Source organism: Pipistrellus kuhlii, unplaced genomic scaffold, assembly GCF_014108245.1.
Source record: "Pipistrellus kuhlii isolate mPipKuh1 unplaced genomic scaffold, mPipKuh1.p scaffold_m20_p_13, whole genome shotgun sequence".
NCBI lineage: Eukaryota > Metazoa > Chordata > Mammalia > Chiroptera > Vespertilionidae > Pipistrellus > Pipistrellus kuhlii.
The window spans coordinates 38,885,499-38,902,680 of NW_023425438.1; the positions used below are offsets into that span (position 1 = coordinate 38,885,499).

A 17,182-nucleotide genomic window follows, 5' to 3' on the forward strand; every position below is an offset into this window, starting at 1 on the left:
CCCACCCAGATGGTGACCTTGACTAACCCCACTGGGATAGGAATTAGCCGCTCCCAGAGTACAGCTAGCTTTGCATGTAGAGCTGTATGCCCACATTTTCTATTCTGCCGTGGCCTCCGGCAGCAGATACAGGCTAGGATTTGGCCCAATCTGCTTAGACTGGTCATGGGAAGTCACTTTAAATGGGAAGAGTGCCTTTGTCAACATGAGTATAAAATATCACGTGTGCAAGAGGCAGCTGATATCATCGATGTTTCTGACTTTCTATCCCTCTTCCTTCCTCTCTGTAAAAAATCAGTATCATGTGAGCTCTTTGCTCAGGCACCAGTAGAAGAATGCCCTAGCACTGTTGAGGAGACAGTGACAGATTCTAGCTTCTACTCTGTAATCTGGTTCCCGGATGGACACTGGGCATAGCGCTTTCATTGGCATTCCCTTCATACAGCAGGACAATGTCTTTAATATCCTTTTGCAGAATCATTTAAAGTGAGCAAAACAGGTATCTGAGATGTCCAAAGGCCCTGAAACCAAATATGGCGATGGAAAACCACTCCCCCGACTCCCTGTAGTACAGGAAATACAAATTATATGTATTTAGCTATATTGTATTCAATTATTGTTGCACTTAGCTTAAAACAAGGATTGCTATTGTATTTAAAGGAATCGATGAATGTTACTATTCTCACCGGTGACCAAGTCCTGGGACACTGTTCTCGGTCTTCTCCATGTTGTATTGTTTGTATTCTCAGGATAATATAGGATATATTAGAAGTGCTGACCCATTGAAAATGAAAGTTAAGATGTATACAACTAAAGCATATGTTGTATGAGAGGCTGGACGAGACCCAAATCAGGGATGTGCCACTATAGTGAATTTCCATTTCCAATTCTAGTTGGAAGAACCATTGAGGCTTTAAAGCAGGGAGTGGCATGGCCCAGTCTGCACTCTGAGAGGTGCCTCTGGCACCAACGAGAACTGGTTGAGAGGAGACAAGGGAGGTAGTGACCAGCTGACAGACTGCTGAAGAACACAGAGCAAGAAATTGTACACAAAGTTAGCAGCGGAGGGTTGGAAAGAAGGGAGCAGATTTGAAAGAGAGTAATGAAGGAAATACTAAACAGGACTGAGTAACTAAATTAGCTACAGAGAACAAAGAAGGCATCAGAAATCCAGGTTTGTGACTCATCGCACCCAGGACATGGAAGATGATTTCTGGCTTAGATATGCTGATGTTGAGGCAACCGGGTGAGTGAGTCTGGCATTTGGGAGAGCAGCGGTGAGCCCGAGGCAAAAGAAGGAACAAGCCCTGTCCTCTTCTCAACCAGCCTCTGGGTGCTGTCCTCAGTGCCTTAACCACCAACAGAGGGCAGGCCAGCAGCTTGGGCAGAGGACAGGAACACAATCCAATCCCAAAGGAAGGGCAGTGGCTGCCGGGTCCTTGCCTTCCAGAAGCCTGGTTAGGAGAGGTGAGGTGCAGACTCTGGTATGGAGACACAGCAGCCCTTCTCAATCAGTTCTGTGAGAATTAAGCCCTAACGCCCCACCATGTCCCTCGTGTGGAGCAGATTCTCTCCTGTGCATCTAGAATGGTGTTAGCTACGAAGCACCCTTGAGAGTCCTGAGGAAAGTCACCAGATCGTTTTCTCTTGGAACTCCAGGTGAGAAAGGCTAAGGTACCGCACAGCTATCAGACACCAGAGAGCGTCTGCCCTCCCCAGATGGTGCTCAACTGGACACGTGCCCAGCGCCATGGGCACTGGGCTCCAACTCCTCCTCCTGTTGGCTTCCCTCCTGCCCTGGAGGAAGCACGCGGAGAGGCCTGGCCTAGCTGGAGATGCTCCTACGTGCCATGGGGCTCTTCCTCCAACTGGATCGGAGGCCTTGGGGAAGATTAGAACTAGACTAAACTGGTCTAAGCTCTAAAATGCTGGCGTCCTGGCCTAAGGGCCTTAAATCTATGTGATTTCAGCAGGTCTGGATCAGGGCTCAGAAATGTGTACATTAGTTAAAGAAACGCCCCAGACACTAATTTGTAGAGGGACTTTGCAACTTCTTCCTCACCAGTCTGCTCCTTTGGTCTTCCCTCACTTGGCCAATGTTCCCTCAGAGGGACCCCAGGTCTCATGCGAAGACACGGCCAGTGCCTCCGAACGCTGGCGGGGAAGTGACCACATCGTTAGCCCAGCTCCCCCACCGGCCTGAAGAGCAGGGAAGGCCCAGGAAGCTGCGCCCTCCTAGCTCCACAAACGAAGAGGTGTGAGCCTGGGTCTATGTTTCTCCCCGCTCACAGTAAGATACTGCGTGTGACTCTGACTGACACAGCGTTCCACTGGTCACTACAGAGGGGGCCCAAACACGGCACAGCATCCCTTCTCCTCCATCTAGCTCGGAGCCCAGGACCCACGGCCAACACCACACAGGAAGCATTGAAGCAGACGTTGCTTTAATCAAGGGGTGAAGTCCTCGGTCGGGGGACCTCATGCAGCCTTTGGTGGTGGGGTCGCAGGCTCTCCCCCACATGCCCTGATGCCCCTCCAGAGAGAGCACCCGGCAGAGGCCCGGGGCCGGAAATCAGGGAACCCAGGTCACTGGGAGGACAGGGCACTGGCAGATGGAGTGAAGCTGAACTGGGGCCAGAACAGCTTACACACACGCTTCTACCTGGGCCGGCTGAGTGGCCGGGCATCAGGCGGCGGGGCCAGCGGGGAAGGAGCACTTAAAAGATGAGGCGACCGTGCAGCTGGTGCAGCTGCTCCTGGGTCAGCACCAGCCGGTGTCGCTGTCCGAGGCCAGCCGCACACGAGAAGGTCACTTTGCCCAGGTAGACAGTGTCGTCCTGCTGCTCCTCCTTGGCCTGGGAGTAGGTGAGGAGAGACCCCCTTGTCAGGGACCCTGAGCCTGGAGACCAAGGTGGTCCCTGGGGACAGGTTTTGGGGCTCCTGGGCTATGGTGATTACGTTTTCCAAATAAGAACTGGGGCACACAGTCTGACAATGGAGTTTAGAACTCCTTCCAGCGTCAAAAGGCAGAGGAGTGGTTAAACTACTAAAACAGCGCGCCTGCTGGAAGCAGTGCAAGAACTCTCCGATAGAAACCTGGACCTGAGACCCCAGAGGCCTCTTCAATTTCTGGGGGAGAGGGAAGGACCACCTGAGCCTCCACACTGCCCCTCCCCATCCCCATGCTCCCGCTTACCCTGAGGAAGGCTGAGGACGGGAAGGTGGCAAAGGCCGTGGGGACTGTGGCTCCAGGGCGCTGCGACACAGTCTCCTTGAGGACCTCATCCTGACGGCAGAGGGGGAACCAGGGTTCGTTTAGGGGACCCACACAGGTAGCCCATTAGGTCACAGGGACACTAGTGCCAGGGACAAGGGCCCAGCCTTTCTATCCCTTCTGCTCTCACCTGTCCCATTTCCACCCCAACATCCTGATGTTGTAGAGTAGGGGTGTCGAACTCAATCAGAGAAGGGGCCAAAATCTAAAATCCAGCCTAAATCGCGGGCCGAATGGTTTACTGAACAGTCATAAACTGTCATTGTGATGGAAACGCAGCGGAGTGCAGTGATGACAGCGCGGTGCGGGCCACACTGCAAGGCCTGGCGGGATGGATTTGGCCCGCGGGCCTTGTGTTTGACACATGTGTTGTAGAGACTAACCCCAAGGCCCAACCTTTCAACCTGCGAAGATCTCGGCCGACAGAGCTGTTCCTGAACTCTAACGTGACCCAGCTCAGCCCACTTTGCTGATGAGAATCTGCCCTCTATTTGCACCGAGACAGTGAGCATCCAAGGCAGGGACCTTGCCTTCCCTTCCACCTCCCCTGCCACGTGCCATCGCACAGGACTGGGCCAGGGGACTCTGGGAATGCCTATGGAAATGAACGAGCTAAGGCTCCACCAGGGAATGCTCCAGAGCAAACTCTGTAGGGGGAGGAAGGACTGGGTCAGAGCTGACCTTGAGCTTCTCGATGGTGTCACTTAGGGACTTGAGCTGAGCCACTTGCTCCAGGAGCTGGGCCGACGGGCTCTTGGCAGCTGTGAGAGAAAAGGCAGTGCAGGTACTGGACCCTCTTAAGGAGCAGGCACATAACAGTGATGGATCACGTAAACTTAACACTAGACCAAAGAGCAGTGTGGGCACTGCCTGGCCAGGGGCTACATCCCTGGGGCAAGGGCGGGTGTGTTCCTCGTCCCGGGGGTTGGCGGATCCATACCAGGATTGATGGGTCCATACCCGGGTTGGTGCGAGTGATGTCTACAACGTGGGTGTGCGTGCTCAGCTGATTCAACGTCTCCAGCAGCTGGTTGGTCTTACGATACAGCGCTCCAGGGGCCAGCTCACTGCCAGAGCCCTCACGGGGTGGGAAGGAGAGCTTTGCCACGTGCAGAGGGGGCAGGGCTGCTAAGGAGGCCTTCATCTGGGCGCCCTGTGGGGGGGGAGAGGGATGGTGGTAAGGAGTGACAGAAGGCCCTGACATCCATCGTCGACGGGACAGGTATGCGCCACCTCCATCCCGGTCCTCCCCTGACCCCCTCACCTTGAGGATGCTGTTCTCATGCTGAAGCTGGGAGATGTGCAGCCTCATGGCAGAGATCTGCTGAAGCAGCAGTGGCGAGTCCTTCACCAGCCCCGGGCCTGGCATAGACCCAGATGCCTGCCCAGGCGAGCCTCCTGTAATGCCACAACAAATGCCATCCGTCTCAGGTGGAGAGCGGTGAAGGTGGGCTCCATCCCTGCTCATCCCTTTCTTTAGCTCCTCCCACCCCCAGTACTGGCTGCTCCCCAGGCCCCAATTCCCACCAGCCCTGGCAACCCCAGCCGGGCGGGTCTCTACCTCGCTGTGGTTCTTCTGTGCTCAGGAGAGCCCACGGCAGCAGGAGGAGAGAGAGAGGAATTATTAGGAGATTTGAGGGTTAGGGGGACACACCTGCAGGAAAAGCCTTTTTCCTGACCACCATGTCTTCTCTGACAAGACTCTCTCTGCCCTCCACCTCGGAGGGAAGAGCAAGTGTGTGGGAAAGAAAGATAGGAAAGGGGAGTGAGGCCGTGAGGCAGGGTGTGACCTGTGAGCCAGAGTGCAGTGGGCTGTGCGTGGAGGAAGCACCTGGGGCATAAGGCAGTGTCTCTGCCTCAGACTCCATCTCCAGGAAGGGCAGAGGGGACACTCCCGAGACCTGACATATTGGTGCCCCTCCTTCTCCCAGTTGCAAAGCTTACGTCGAGGATGCAGATGCATTCCTGTGCTCCTCAGCTCCCCACTGCTCTGAAACCCCTCCCCCTCCCTAAGGAATGGAGCCATCTGCACCACAAAAGTCTACAGTCAAGGAGGTACTTGGTCACCTCTCAAGATCAAGAGGTGCCAGTGGCAAGAGGCTTTGATGAGGATAAGACCTAGGTGAGAGCAGCTGACAAGACGTGTGGGAAGCAGGAGGGTAGGACAGGGCTCAATTCTAGGGCGTGTCTTCCAGAGATGAGATGGCTAATGAAGAGAGAGCAATAAGCAAACTCTAGGGCAGGTGAGAACTAAGATGGAGGTGGCCACTTCCTTGGTCAGGAAACTGGGGACAAACCAGACAAACTCAAGGTAAGGAGCCCTGGCCACACTACGAGACCAGGCCAAGGTCCGAACACAAGCCCCAGTGAAACTGAGAGAAGTCAGCCATGAGGGGCCAGCCTCACCAGAGGGTGAAGCCACCTGGACTCTGGGGAAATGAGCCCAAAGCAAAGAGCAATCAAGAGCAGCATCAGGCCCTACTGGAGCCACAGCATCACCAGCCTCCTGCAGGCTGGTGGCCCTCAGGATACGGAGCTTGGTCAGAAAGGCCAGCCTGCAGAGCCAGGAGGGACAGCTACTAGAGCCCGATGCCACCATACTGCACTGACCACTTGTGAATGCCCTACCTTGGCCAGAGGGACTCTGCACGTGTCTTCGGGGGGAGTGAAATCTTGGTGAAAGCTGCCAGCGTGAAACTGGGCAAACACCTTCCTGGCTTCACATCCAGGGGTAAGAAGGGACAAAAGTAAAACCGAGGCCACAAGCCGGAGGGAAGCCCTTCAATCTCCTGTGGGCCAGTGCTGCCTGTCCCACTGCACTCACCACCAGCAATGCCAGAGACCAGGGTGGCAATACCCGAAGGAGGGGGCCCCCGGAGTCCCTCGATCGTGCGCTTGGACTGGCTGTTCAGCCGCTGCTTCAGCTCTGCCTTCTCTGCCTCTAGCTGGTCGATGTCGGCCTGGAGTGCATCCATTGTCTCCTCGAAGTCTCTGTGGCAGAGAATCGGGCTGGGGCAGTGTCCCTTCGTGGGGGAGGTCCCTGGCAGGTCACCCGGCTGGTGCCGTAATGGCAGTGGGCGAGGAAAGTGGTGACTGTTCGCCTGGGGAGTCTCGCTGTGGGAGGGATAGCTGGGAGGCAGAGAGCTGCCGCGGGAGGGCGGGCTGAAGCAAGCAGGGCCAGGGAAGGGCTCACTTCTCCTTCTTCCGCAGCAGGGCCTGGGTCTCCTCCAGCCGCGTCTGGACCTTCTCGATGCGCTCGTCAGCGTCTTTGGCCGCGCTGTCCAGCTTCTTCTCCAGGAGGCTCAGCCGCACGTTGGCCTCGCTCAGCTCCTCCCCCTGGGCCAGGGCAGAGTTCCTAGTAGCTTTACATCCTCCACACCCCCTCCGGGGCCCAGGGCAGACCACGGACACAAAGCTCCCTAAGAGCCCACTGGAGCTCCTACTGATCACAGGCACCTCTTCTGCCCTCAACCCAACCCATCACCCATCTCAGCCTGATCCCCTCACTCAGCTGCCCTGTGCCCAATACTCCCTGGCCCCCAGATCCTGAGCCTCCCCTCCCCTCACCTTGATCTTGAGTGACTTCTTTAGCTCCTTGATAACTGTCTCTCGGTCTTCAAGCTTCAAGCCCAGGCCTTCGGCATCCGTGATCTCTGCACGAAGGGCTGCAGCCCGCAGCTCGACAGGGGGAGGCTGAGGGCCGAGGTGGGAGCGAGGGAGAGGACATCATCCATGTGCTTCTAAGCAGGATGGTGCTCTCCAGATTCCTTCCTCCACCTCCAGCCTCCCACAACCAGCAGCAGCTCTGCTCCTCCAGGCCCCTGAGTCCCTCCGAGGAGCTCCCACCCAACCTTGCTGGGGGGCCGTTCAGCATCGTACTCTCCCTCCTGCATGGCTGTGGCCAGCTTGTTCATGGTGCTGATGAGGATGGTGCATGACTGGCGCAGACACTCATAGGGGCTGCTGGAGGGGCTCCCATAGATCTGTGGGGCCAAGGGCAGCAGTGAAAACCTCACTCCGGCCACCTGACTCCTCTATCACCTTCCGCCCAGCCATCCAGGCCCACCTGCTCGCTTGCTTTGAAAGCCAGCTCCTCCAGGGCAGCCACAGGCAGTCCCTCGTTCTCCGCCAGAGGGGCAATGAGCTGGGCAGCAGCAGCTGCCACCTCCTGCAGGACAGCCACCACCCATGTCAAGTGTTTCCTGCAGTCCAGGAGTGTGTCGGACACCTGTGCAACAGGCCAGAGTCAGGAGCCGCTCGGGTCCAGTACCACAGCTCCCAGCTACCTCAAAACCATTCTTGCCCCAACCAGATCCCAACTTTGACATACTGAGCCCCTCCTGGTTCTACTCAGCTTCCTTCCCTTCCCCGTCGCTGCCCGAAACCTGTGGTCCAAAGGCCAGAGCCGCTGGGATCCCAGGAGCATCCGTCCCTGGCATTCGCCTTCTGATCTTCTTGCAAAACTGGCGGATGTCACTGCACGATGTATCCAGGTCCCGGAGCAGGAGGGCAATGTCTGAGGCTTCCTGCCCGCCCTACTCAGGGAACAGGAAGTGGATGGGGAACAAAGTCAACATCAGCTGAAGGTGAGGAGGGGGAACTAAGAAGGCAGAGGAGCTCAAAGAGATCCAGCTGTGCTTTTACCTGCAAGAAGGCACGCAGCCGCCCCACCTCCACGCCCATGCAGTCCAGGGCACTCTGGGTGAACTGTGAAGACAGAAGAACCCTCATCATCTCTAAGAAGTCCCCACTTTATGCTGACCCCCAGACATAAGCAGGTTCTCTGGCTTCCCTGATCTGGCCTTAGGGATGCTGTTCCGGTCTTAGGTGAACCCTGAGGGCCAGACCTCTTGACCTGTACAGGGGGTTTAACCACCAGCCCAGACACTTCACCTTGATGTGGTCAGCTAGCTGCATGGTACTGTCCTCAGGCTGTTCGGCAAGGTGGATGCTGTACAGATGCTGAGAGATGACAAAGAAACAGACAACCTTCAGGTCTTGGAAGAATGGAGAATTGTTCCAAATAGTTTTCTGGTTTTTTTGTGTGTGTGTGTTTTTTTTAAGTATATTTTTATTGATTTTTTACAGAGAGGAAGGGAGAGAGATAGCTAGAAACGTCGATGAGAGAGAAACATCGACCAGCTGCCTCCTGCACATCCCCTACTGGGGATGTGCCCATAACCAACGTACATGCCCCTGCCCGGAATCGAACCTGGGACCTTTCAGTCCGCAGACCGACGCTCTATCACTGAGCCAAACCGGTTTCGGCTGTTCCCAAATAGTTTGACTCCCAGTCATCACAGGGCTCCAGAGGTACCAGAGGACCTGAAACCCCCAAGAGGTTTCAGGCAAGTTCAGCTACAGTGAGCTGAGCCTTAGGCACACGACCTGGGCTACACTGGCCGCAGCGCAGAATGAGAACCCTCCCCTCCCTGCTGCACCAAGCTGGAATCCTCGCACAAACCTGGTAGTACTTGATGGCCTTGGTGAGAGGCTCGACGTTGACAGTCTCATCCAGCTGGTCCTTGTGCAGCAGCTCAATGAGGAAGTCCAGGGAGCGCTCATGGGCACTCATCTCAGGATAGAGGCTGCCCACCTTCTTGTACACATCCACGTTGCACTGAGAGAGGGCACTAGAGACCAAAGAAGGGCCCCGTGAGGCCAGGGTCTGCCAGGCAATCCCAGTTCCAACCAATTTGGAACCTGCGGCCTGGAACGGGGGTCAGGGCTCACTTACTGCTCATAGCGGTGGAGTGTAGCTTGCAGCAGACTCAGCGAGTACGCCAGCCCAGCGGCAAAGCTGAGCTGCTCCCCCACAGCTCCTCGAAGCCCGGGCCGCTCTGAACAGCTCTCACTTAGTTCAAACTTCTCCTGGGCCTGCTTCCGGATCAGCTCTGCCTGAGGGAAGAAGTGCCAGGGACCTGGGCTCAGAGCAGGGGATGGAGAACAGACTCAGGAATACAGAACACAGGTGAGCAACTATGGCAAGGGTGGGAGAAGGAGATAAAACAGAAACAGCTCTTAGCAGGGCAGGAAGTCTCCCATGGAGAAAGGGCAATGACGTGGTGATTACTGAGCTGTGAAGATCTGAGATGTGGGGATGAAGGGACTGGGAACCAGTGGGACCAAGCTCTTTCCTGCAAGCTTCAAGCTGCTGCCTGCTACCCTTCCACCAGCATGCTCCCTGTCCGTTACACCCCGCAATCTCCACTGCTAGTCATCTCCTGGGTCTTAGCTCAAATGGTATTCCTCAGTGACATCCCTCCATCTAAATCAGCTCCCCAACTGTGCACTCTCAAAGCTGCCTCCCCTTCATAACAGGCCCCATCTACAACTCTGCTGACTACATCCCTCCACTACATCATACACTGTGTGAGTAGCGGCGCTGACTGCGGCTTCACTGGGCTTCCTCGCAGCAAGTTCAGCAGGTTCCTGCCGAACGTGTGCCCGTACCTTGCAAATGAGACGAGGCATGAGCAGCAGCACCAGGACGCAGTCATGGTCGCCTCCTGGCCGAAGGAAGCTGTCGGGCATGAAGGCTGTCAGCAGGGATGTGTGCCGGTTGGCCTGGGCCACCTCCATCTGCCTCAGTTCCATCTCAATTGCCTGCGAGGTGGACAGAACGGCGGGCTCTCAGCCAGGCTGAGAGAGTCCCAGACCCGTGTCGCCTTGTTCCCCCAGGTCCCCTGCTTCCCCTCCTCCAGGAGCCCCACACCAGGTCAGTCCACACCGCACTCAAGCTGAGCTCCCAGCACTCTCCCCTCTCTGGCCCACTTGCTTTCCTGACCTTGGCATGGGCCTTCGTCTCAGCAAACTTGATTTTGAAGTCAAAAGTCTCCGGGGGTGGCTGCTGCTGCCGCTCCACAGATGCTTCCTGCTGGTTTGTCAGTTCCCGATTCACATCCTGGGAGCAGAGATGGACAGTGAGGCACAGCTGGGTCATGAGGGAGGCCTGGGTGATCCTGGGTGGAGGGCAGGGGTGCACAGGCACCTGCAGGTGGGCGGTCAGCTGGCGGTATTTCTTTATGGTTTGCTGGTAGTCTGCAACTGTCTCCTGGGCTGCCTCCACACGCTTCTGGGCCTCCCGTACCCGGGCGCCCGCCATGTCCAGCTGCTCCCGCAGCTCCAGTTCTGTCTCACGTGCATTCTCCTGCAGCTCATCGTTCATCTCATTTATTGCTTCCTGGGAGACCACAGGGGAGTTGGGAAAGGAAAGGCAAGGTCAGGGTAGCAGACAGGGTGGGCCCACCCACCATACACCCTGCTCAAAGGTCAGGGGTCATGTGTCAATCCCTCTCTTGGCTAGTCCCTTCATGGGGGTCAGAAGTCATGCTCTGCTCTCCTCTTACCAAGTCCCCCACGGTCTCTCTTAATTCCCGCACTTTCTCCTCCAGGTTCAGGTTCCGGTCTGTCAGCATCTCCACCATCTCCTCCGCACCCAGAGCAGCATCCACCTGTGTCCCAGGGAAGGAATGGGAGACGGGCTGCCGGAAGGTGCCTAGAGAGAGGAGGCCCCCACAGGAGTCTGGAGGGACCTATAGGGGGACTCTGGGTGAGAGGCTGGGCTCCCCACACCTGCTCCTTGAGTTCATCGATGGTGCTTTCTGCTTGGCTCAGCTCATCCTGCAGACGCTCCCGCTGCTGCCTCACAACCTCCAGCTCTTGGTTCTTCTTTTCCATGAGCTTCTGGAGTTTCACGTGCTCCTGCTTCTCAGAGGAAGAAAGATCCCGCATCCTGTGGGAATCGGGGAGAAAGAAGAGGGAGTGCGTGTCAGAGACACTGGGCAACGGCGCTCTCACGCACAGGCACAGCGGTGAAGGGACCTACCTCACCAGGGCATCCTTCAGGCGGGCGTTCTGCTCCTCGAGCTGCTTGAGCTGATAACTGGATGCAGCTCCATCTGAGCCTGAGGAAAACCATGGACACCTTCAGACGTGATTCCAACCCCACCATCTGAGCCCCCGCAGCTCCGGGCCCTTTACCCTTCTCTTCAATCTCAGCCTTGAGAATCTCCAGGTCAGTGGTGAGCTCATCCACACGCTCCTTCAGCGCCTCCACCTCCTGCTGCAGGGACTCGGCCCGCTCCTCGGCCATCTCCTTGTCCAGAGTGGCCATCTCGATGGCGTCGGCGGTGTCGGCCATCTCCTCCATGTAGCGTTCCTTTGCTTCCAGCGCCTCCTTGGCTTCCTGGGGGGAAGAGGTTGGTGGAGGCACAGGTACAGAAATGCCTCATGTGCCCTATCTCACAGAACGTTCCAGGCTCCAGCTCCCGCTGAGTTTCCAGTTCGCCGTTTCGGGCCCCAGGCCTCCCAGCCACCCCCTTCCTCCCGAGTCGCACCTTCCTCGCCTCTTTGAGACGCCGCTGCAGGTCTGCCTGCTGCTCCTGCATTTTGCTCTTCCATTCCTGCACCTGCTCCAGCTGGATCTTGTGCTTCTCCAGCTCTTTCAGCTTTGCCTTGTCTTCTGCCCGTTTCAGCCGCAGGGTCTCCAGTTTCTCCTCCAGGTCCCGTACCTGGGCCTTCAGCCCCTCCTCCTCCTGCGAAGAGACCCCTTGTTCTGCGCACAGTGTCCCCCTCCTCCCCACTAGAGCTTATTCGTCTAAGCTGGAAGAGAAACGATAGGAATGTGTGCAAACATCATTCCAGCCCCAGACTCAAAAGCAAGTGGCATATAAATATCTGAGAAGAGACCAAACGTACGGGGAAAGTATGAAGAAGGACAGAGAAAGCGTAGCTTAGTCGATGGCAGGGTACCCAAATGCCTTGTCCCAGCCCTTCTAATCCAAGTTCTGGATCTCCCCCAGCCCCGGGAAATGTCCAAGACCTGCCAGGATCGCAGGCCTCTTTGTGTCTTGGCTCATCTTCACCCCACCCCAGTACTTACCTTGGAGGGAGAAGGAAGTGGGGGGGCTGCTCCAGGAGAGGCGAGGGCCGGCGTGGGGATGACAGGTGCGGCCAGTGGAGTCTGAGCCGGGGTGCTGGGCTCACTGCTACTCAGCTCCCCTGCTGATGCCGAGCCGGAGGGGCCCAGGGAGCTACTGGCTCCGGCCACCCCAGTACTACTAGCTGGACGGGTGGGCTATTCAGAGGGTAGGGGCAGATGAGAAAGTAGGGGACAGAGGTTGTGAAAGAGAAAAAGACAGAATATGAGAATATGGCGAGGGAAGGAGACAGAAAAAGGAAAAAGGCAGAGAGTATCAAGTACAATGAGAACAGAGAAACAGTGAAGGGAAGAAAGAAAATGACACAGTCAGAGATAGTGACAAAGGACAGGGAGGAGAGAGGGAGGTGGAGGGGAGGGGGAGAAGGGATGGAGGAAGACATAAGATTATAAGGCTCCTCCCTTGGCACTGGCCCCACATCCCTCCCAGCCCCAGCACTGTCCCCTCAGAGCAGGATCCCTTACTCCCCAGGACGCTCTTCTGTGACCCCTTGTGATCATCCCAGCAGGTTAGTCCTCCCAATCCTATCGTGCTCTGGGCCTACGCCCCCCTCCCCCAGAGAGAAAAAGGGCCTGGATGTCATTTCCAGAGAAAGAATAGACTGCAGTTTGTTCTCTTTCAAGTCCCCAAGAAGACTGGCTAAATGTGGGTGCCAGGCTCTATACCCAGCCAGGCCCTCCCCGCTCTTTGGGAATCAGGCTGACGCTCCCTCCTTTGGTCTATTTTAGGGGACCCTGCATGTACAAGGGCCAAGGTGAAGGTTGTATCTCAGACACTCCCTTGAAACAAGGCCAGCACAGCCAACCCTTCTGCCACCTTCCTCCTCCAAGACGAAGAGGCTCTTATCAGGCGCCGCCCCCAGGCCTGTGCAGGGCTGGGCGGGGAAGCTGCCGAGGCCCCAGGCCTTAGAGCAGACAGGCCTGCCCAGTGTTCGCCTGAGTGCCGAGCCCGGAAGCTCTGACACTCAGAAACCACATGTATTGACAAGCACGCCTACCTCCCTGTCCCCTGACATTTGTAAGGCCAGGTTCTTCTTCACCTGTCTTTCAATGCCTGCCCCATCAAAACTAGTCAAACATCCTTCTTCAAGAAAGCCTGCCTTATCCACAACCGCTCTCATTTCTCTTCTGCATTCAAATAACTGGCTCAGACATCCTCCCAAAAGCCAGAGTCTTTTCCCCAGGAGTGATCTGTCACTTCCTTCAGTCCCCTCACTCCCATGAAAAGAGAACCCAGGATGCACTGTGACAAACTCCTGCTTGGTCATACACATGCCACATACATGCACATGCCTGAACTTTGTGTACACTCTGCAATGGCTTGCACAGAGGCCATTTTCTCACCTTGGGCCGCCGAGTTGTGGTCTGGACAGGCAACAGGAGCCAGAGGAGAAGTAGTCAGGAAAGAAAGGACAGTGGCACAAAGACAGACAGGAAAAGGGGCAGCAGTGAGAGCAGAAGAAGTAACAGCAATGGGGCTACGATTAGCCACCCTACCCTCACCCCGGCCCACCCCCTTCTCCCTCCAGTGAATCATCTTGTTCCTACTCCAGGAACTCAGAACTTTAGCCTCCCATTAGTTCTTTCTCCCCCTTATGCCCAACCCCTGCAGACCTCACCACTTCAAACACCCTGGAAATCCCAGAACCCCATTCTCCTTGACTGAGCCACAGGGGACCAAAGGCAGCAGCTGGTGGAAAAGGTCTCCAGAGACCAGGCCTTCTGAAAACAACTTCTGGCAGCCTAGCCCAGAGCCAGAGGCCCTGCCCACCCACCACTCCCAAGGACTTTGCCCGGTCAACCTCCTTCTTTCAAGTGCTGGACTCCAGAGAGGATCCCCTAGAAATAACATGTGACAAGACTGGTGACAGGAGGCCAGAGGTGAGGGATACTATCCCAAGGGAGGAAATCAGGCCGCCAAGGCAGAACAACACTGCTGTCGTCCCTACCCCCCCCACCCCCACCCCCTGCCCAGGAGCTGATCCTATAGCAGCTCCATCCCTAGGGCCAGAGCTCAGGTGTCAGGACCGTGAGTGCTGCATTAGCCAGAAGCCCGGAGCTCAGCAAAGTAACCCCACCCTGCTGCAAGGAAGGAGGAGGGGGCAGACAGCAGCATACATCAACTACTGCTGAAACCAAGTCTACAATCCCTCGGGCTACTGCAGAGTAGTAAGTAGATGATGAACTTCAACCTCAAACAGCATTCTTGATACCAAGTATCTCCTGGTTCCAGCAAAGACAAGATTTGGCCTGGGCCCATTTGTAGGAGACACTGAGCCCAAGAAAACCAACCCCCGCCCTCCTGCCCTGAGCTAAGCCTCCATGGCAGGTTGTAGGTAAAAAATTATTCTAAGGTCTTCATCCCATCTTGGGAAAGTCCACTGATACGAGCCCTGGTGGGGGGAAGGGTGCTGCTGGGAGTACAACCAAGAGTCATTCTAGCAAAGGTCAGGGGAGGTATGTCTGCTGGAGGCAGGGAGACATCTGAACCTGCTTCCCCCGATTCTCACAGGAAGCTCCCAGAGCTGCTTCGCAGCAGAAACTGCCTGAACCCCAAGCCTGAAGGCCACTGGGTACAAGGCCTAGAACACAGACTCAGAGCCCCAAGCAGGCGGGGCAGGGAGCAGAATGCTCAGGGCACGGGCCATGGCAGGGACACACACCTCTCCCAGCCCCCACCGTCATCTCTGCCCTCCTCCCCAACCAGGTAGACAGATGAAGTCCCCACCCCCACCCAGCAGCCTGCTGCCATCGCCCTGGCAACCCGGCAGCAGGACCAGAACAAGCAAGAGTACCTTTCGGGCTGTCGGTGCCTGTCTCATCATTGCAGAAAACCAAAGAAAGCCAGGACAGGAAAGAGGCCAGACAGAAGAGGATGGACACACGGAGGAAGGACAGACAGAGGGAGGGAGGGAAAGAGACCGAACAGAGGGAAAGGCGGCGGAGACAGGAGATTAGTGCATCAAATCCCAACAATGCAGCCTCAGCTTCCCGGCCAGCAGCTTCCCGGCCCGCAAATGGCTGTGACTCGGATGCAGAAGCCCCACAGATGCACAGGGGGGCCACCAGGCTCCTGCGGGCACCAGAGGCGCCGGCCCAGTTCTCCAGCTTAAGGCTTATGGCAGCCTCAGTGGCCGCAGCACCAGCTCCACCTGACGTCATGCACCCACCCTCCTTTGCTCCTTGGGGGTGGAGCCACTGCTCTTCGGTCACCTAGCAACCGCCTGACTCCGCAGGCTCCTCCTCCTCCTCCTCATGACTGGACAAAGTCCTGCGCAGAGCCCGCCCAGCTTCTTCCTCCTTCTGAAATGTGTGTACTTTTGTGTGCACGTGTGTGGCTCCTCCCTCTCCCCTCCACGACCATCCCCAACTGTTCCAAGAAACTGCGCTGGGGGCCATTCCAGAAATAGTACCTTCTGGGGCCAGTGATCACTGCGCAGGGATCACTGCTCCATCAACCTCGCTCATACTCATCCTCCCCTCAGCCTGCAACCCCATCAACTCTACTTCTCTCTTCTCATCAGACACACACACACACACACACACGCACGCACGCACGCACGCACGCACCCCTCTTGCAACTGGCATCAGCTCTGCGGGCACACAGTGAGATTCAGAAACCCCGGGACCTTCAGCAGCAGCTTTAATGACCCTCCCCTGGCTGCAGGCAGGGTAAAGCCTGTCTCTAAAGGGCTTCCAGGACGGACTGGGCACCTTGCAGACACATCTGGGTTCCCTTCTGCTCTCCCTCTCACAGTATGTTCTTTTGTTCTGGAGTTAGCTCCCTGCTCCCTGGCTAAGTGCGCTGCTGTGAGAGGACACTGGAGACGGAGACCTGGGGGGGGGGGGGGGGGGGGAGACTTGACTGACATTGCACCATGAGCAGAGGCTATATCCCAGCTCAGACAGCCCAGCTGGGCTTTGCCACATTTCCCCCAGGATTTGGGCATGGCTCAGGCTGCAGCCAGAACTCCTCCATAGACATCAGACTACAGGTCCATGCTCTTCTCTACTCCGAGGCCTGATGTGAGAGGAGAGCCTCAACCAGGAGACAATCATCCAGGGAAGAAGCCAAGTTTCCATGACCTTGGAATAGGTCCTTTAGAGCATTATTTTCCTTCTTACATTCCCATTCCACCAGAGCCAAGACCCCAAAGCAAGTACCAGCATGTTGTCTCTTCGATGCCAAGACTTCAAAGTGAGGACCCATCACCAACCAAGAGTTGAAGGGAGATGTTTTCCTCTCCCCTCCCACTGTCCCCCATCCAATAGCTTTCCATGCAAGGTCAAAAGGGCCTAAGACAAGCTGGCAACACAGAAACCACAGGATTGCACATACAGCACAGTACATACAGGTCAGACAGGCACATGCAGGTCAGAGACAGCCTGGGCATGGGCCCACGGCACGGGCTGGTGTGAGGAAATGGCCATGGCAGCAGCTGAAGAATTGAGCCCCCCTCCAATGTTGACGGAAGGCTGCAAGGGGTAGAAGGTGGGCCTCGGGCACATCAGAGGAAAGAGGAGGCAGGGAAAGACTGGTGGGACGGAGTGAAAGTGGGCATCATGGCAGTGCCCACCCAGAAGTAGGCACAGACTCTCTGGCTTTCCACCCTGGGATGGTCTTACTGTGATCTGACTTCCCCCTCTTCTTGCCCAACCACCTCACATAGTAGTTTCCGCATCCCCCGCCCTAAAATCTCTCCTCCCACTGCCCCAAGCTTCAAGAACCCACTGTAACCCAGTGAAGGCTCCAGTCCATGCTGCTGCTATTTATAGTCAAGTGATCGAAGTCTCTGACTGGAAGTCCTGAGGTGAGGAAGTGAGGAACTGTCCTAATGAATGCTACTTAGGCCTCGACACCGAGCCTGATATCCTCGCAGCCCTCAAAAGCACTCTGAAAGACAAGGCCGCCATGTCCTCTGGCCAGCCCAGCCCAAGGTCACACACACACACACACACACACACAC

At 56.4% G+C, this 17,182-nt stretch overlaps 1 protein-coding gene across 12 annotated transcripts in view; it reads right to left on the bottom strand.

The window, feature by feature from the left end:
- Nucleotides 1-2,427: 2,427 nt before the first annotated feature.
- Nucleotides 2,428-17,182, bottom strand: part of DCTN1 (dynactin subunit 1) — a 31,337-nt gene continuing 16,582 nt past the window's right edge. For 3 of the 12 annotated variants that reach the window (XM_036435756.2, XM_036435753.2, XM_036435752.2), the window contains 26 exons: nucleotides 13,560-13,580; nucleotides 12,159-12,353; nucleotides 11,614-11,811; nucleotides 11,258-11,462; nucleotides 11,103-11,181; nucleotides 10,850-11,009; nucleotides 10,624-10,728; nucleotides 10,266-10,457; nucleotides 10,062-10,178; nucleotides 9,728-9,880; nucleotides 9,012-9,172; nucleotides 8,739-8,907; nucleotides 8,168-8,236; nucleotides 7,919-7,981; nucleotides 7,660-7,809; nucleotides 7,341-7,502; nucleotides 7,126-7,257; nucleotides 6,842-6,967; nucleotides 6,468-6,610; nucleotides 6,099-6,265; nucleotides 4,836-4,850; nucleotides 4,539-4,672; nucleotides 4,235-4,427; nucleotides 3,956-4,035; nucleotides 3,197-3,286; nucleotides 2,428-2,855 (listed from right to left, as the gene is read on the bottom strand). In XM_036435756.2, coding sequence (XP_036291649.1) covers nucleotides 2,718-2,855; nucleotides 3,197-3,286; nucleotides 3,956-4,035; nucleotides 4,235-4,427; nucleotides 4,539-4,672; nucleotides 4,836-4,850; nucleotides 6,099-6,265; nucleotides 6,468-6,610; nucleotides 6,842-6,967; nucleotides 7,126-7,257; nucleotides 7,341-7,502; nucleotides 7,660-7,809; nucleotides 7,919-7,981; nucleotides 8,168-8,236; nucleotides 8,739-8,907; nucleotides 9,012-9,172; nucleotides 9,728-9,880; nucleotides 10,062-10,178; nucleotides 10,266-10,457; nucleotides 10,624-10,728; nucleotides 10,850-11,009; nucleotides 11,103-11,181; nucleotides 11,258-11,462; nucleotides 11,614-11,811; nucleotides 12,159-12,353; nucleotides 13,560-13,580 — 3,417 coding nt within the window. In that variant the 3' untranslated portion in view covers nucleotides 2,428-2,717. Of the gene's footprint in view, nucleotides 2,856-3,196; nucleotides 3,287-3,955; nucleotides 4,036-4,234; nucleotides 4,428-4,538; nucleotides 4,673-4,835; nucleotides 4,851-6,098; nucleotides 6,266-6,467; nucleotides 6,611-6,841; nucleotides 6,968-7,125; nucleotides 7,258-7,340; nucleotides 7,503-7,659; nucleotides 7,810-7,918; nucleotides 7,982-8,167; nucleotides 8,237-8,738; nucleotides 8,908-9,011; nucleotides 9,173-9,727; nucleotides 9,881-10,061; nucleotides 10,179-10,265; nucleotides 10,458-10,623; nucleotides 10,729-10,849; nucleotides 11,010-11,102; nucleotides 11,182-11,257; nucleotides 11,463-11,613; nucleotides 11,812-12,158; nucleotides 12,354-13,559; nucleotides 13,581-15,010; nucleotides 15,349-17,182 lie in introns of those variants that run through there. The other 9 variants (XM_036435754.2, XM_036435749.2, XM_036435758.2 and 6 more) reach the window with 7 other exon arrangements.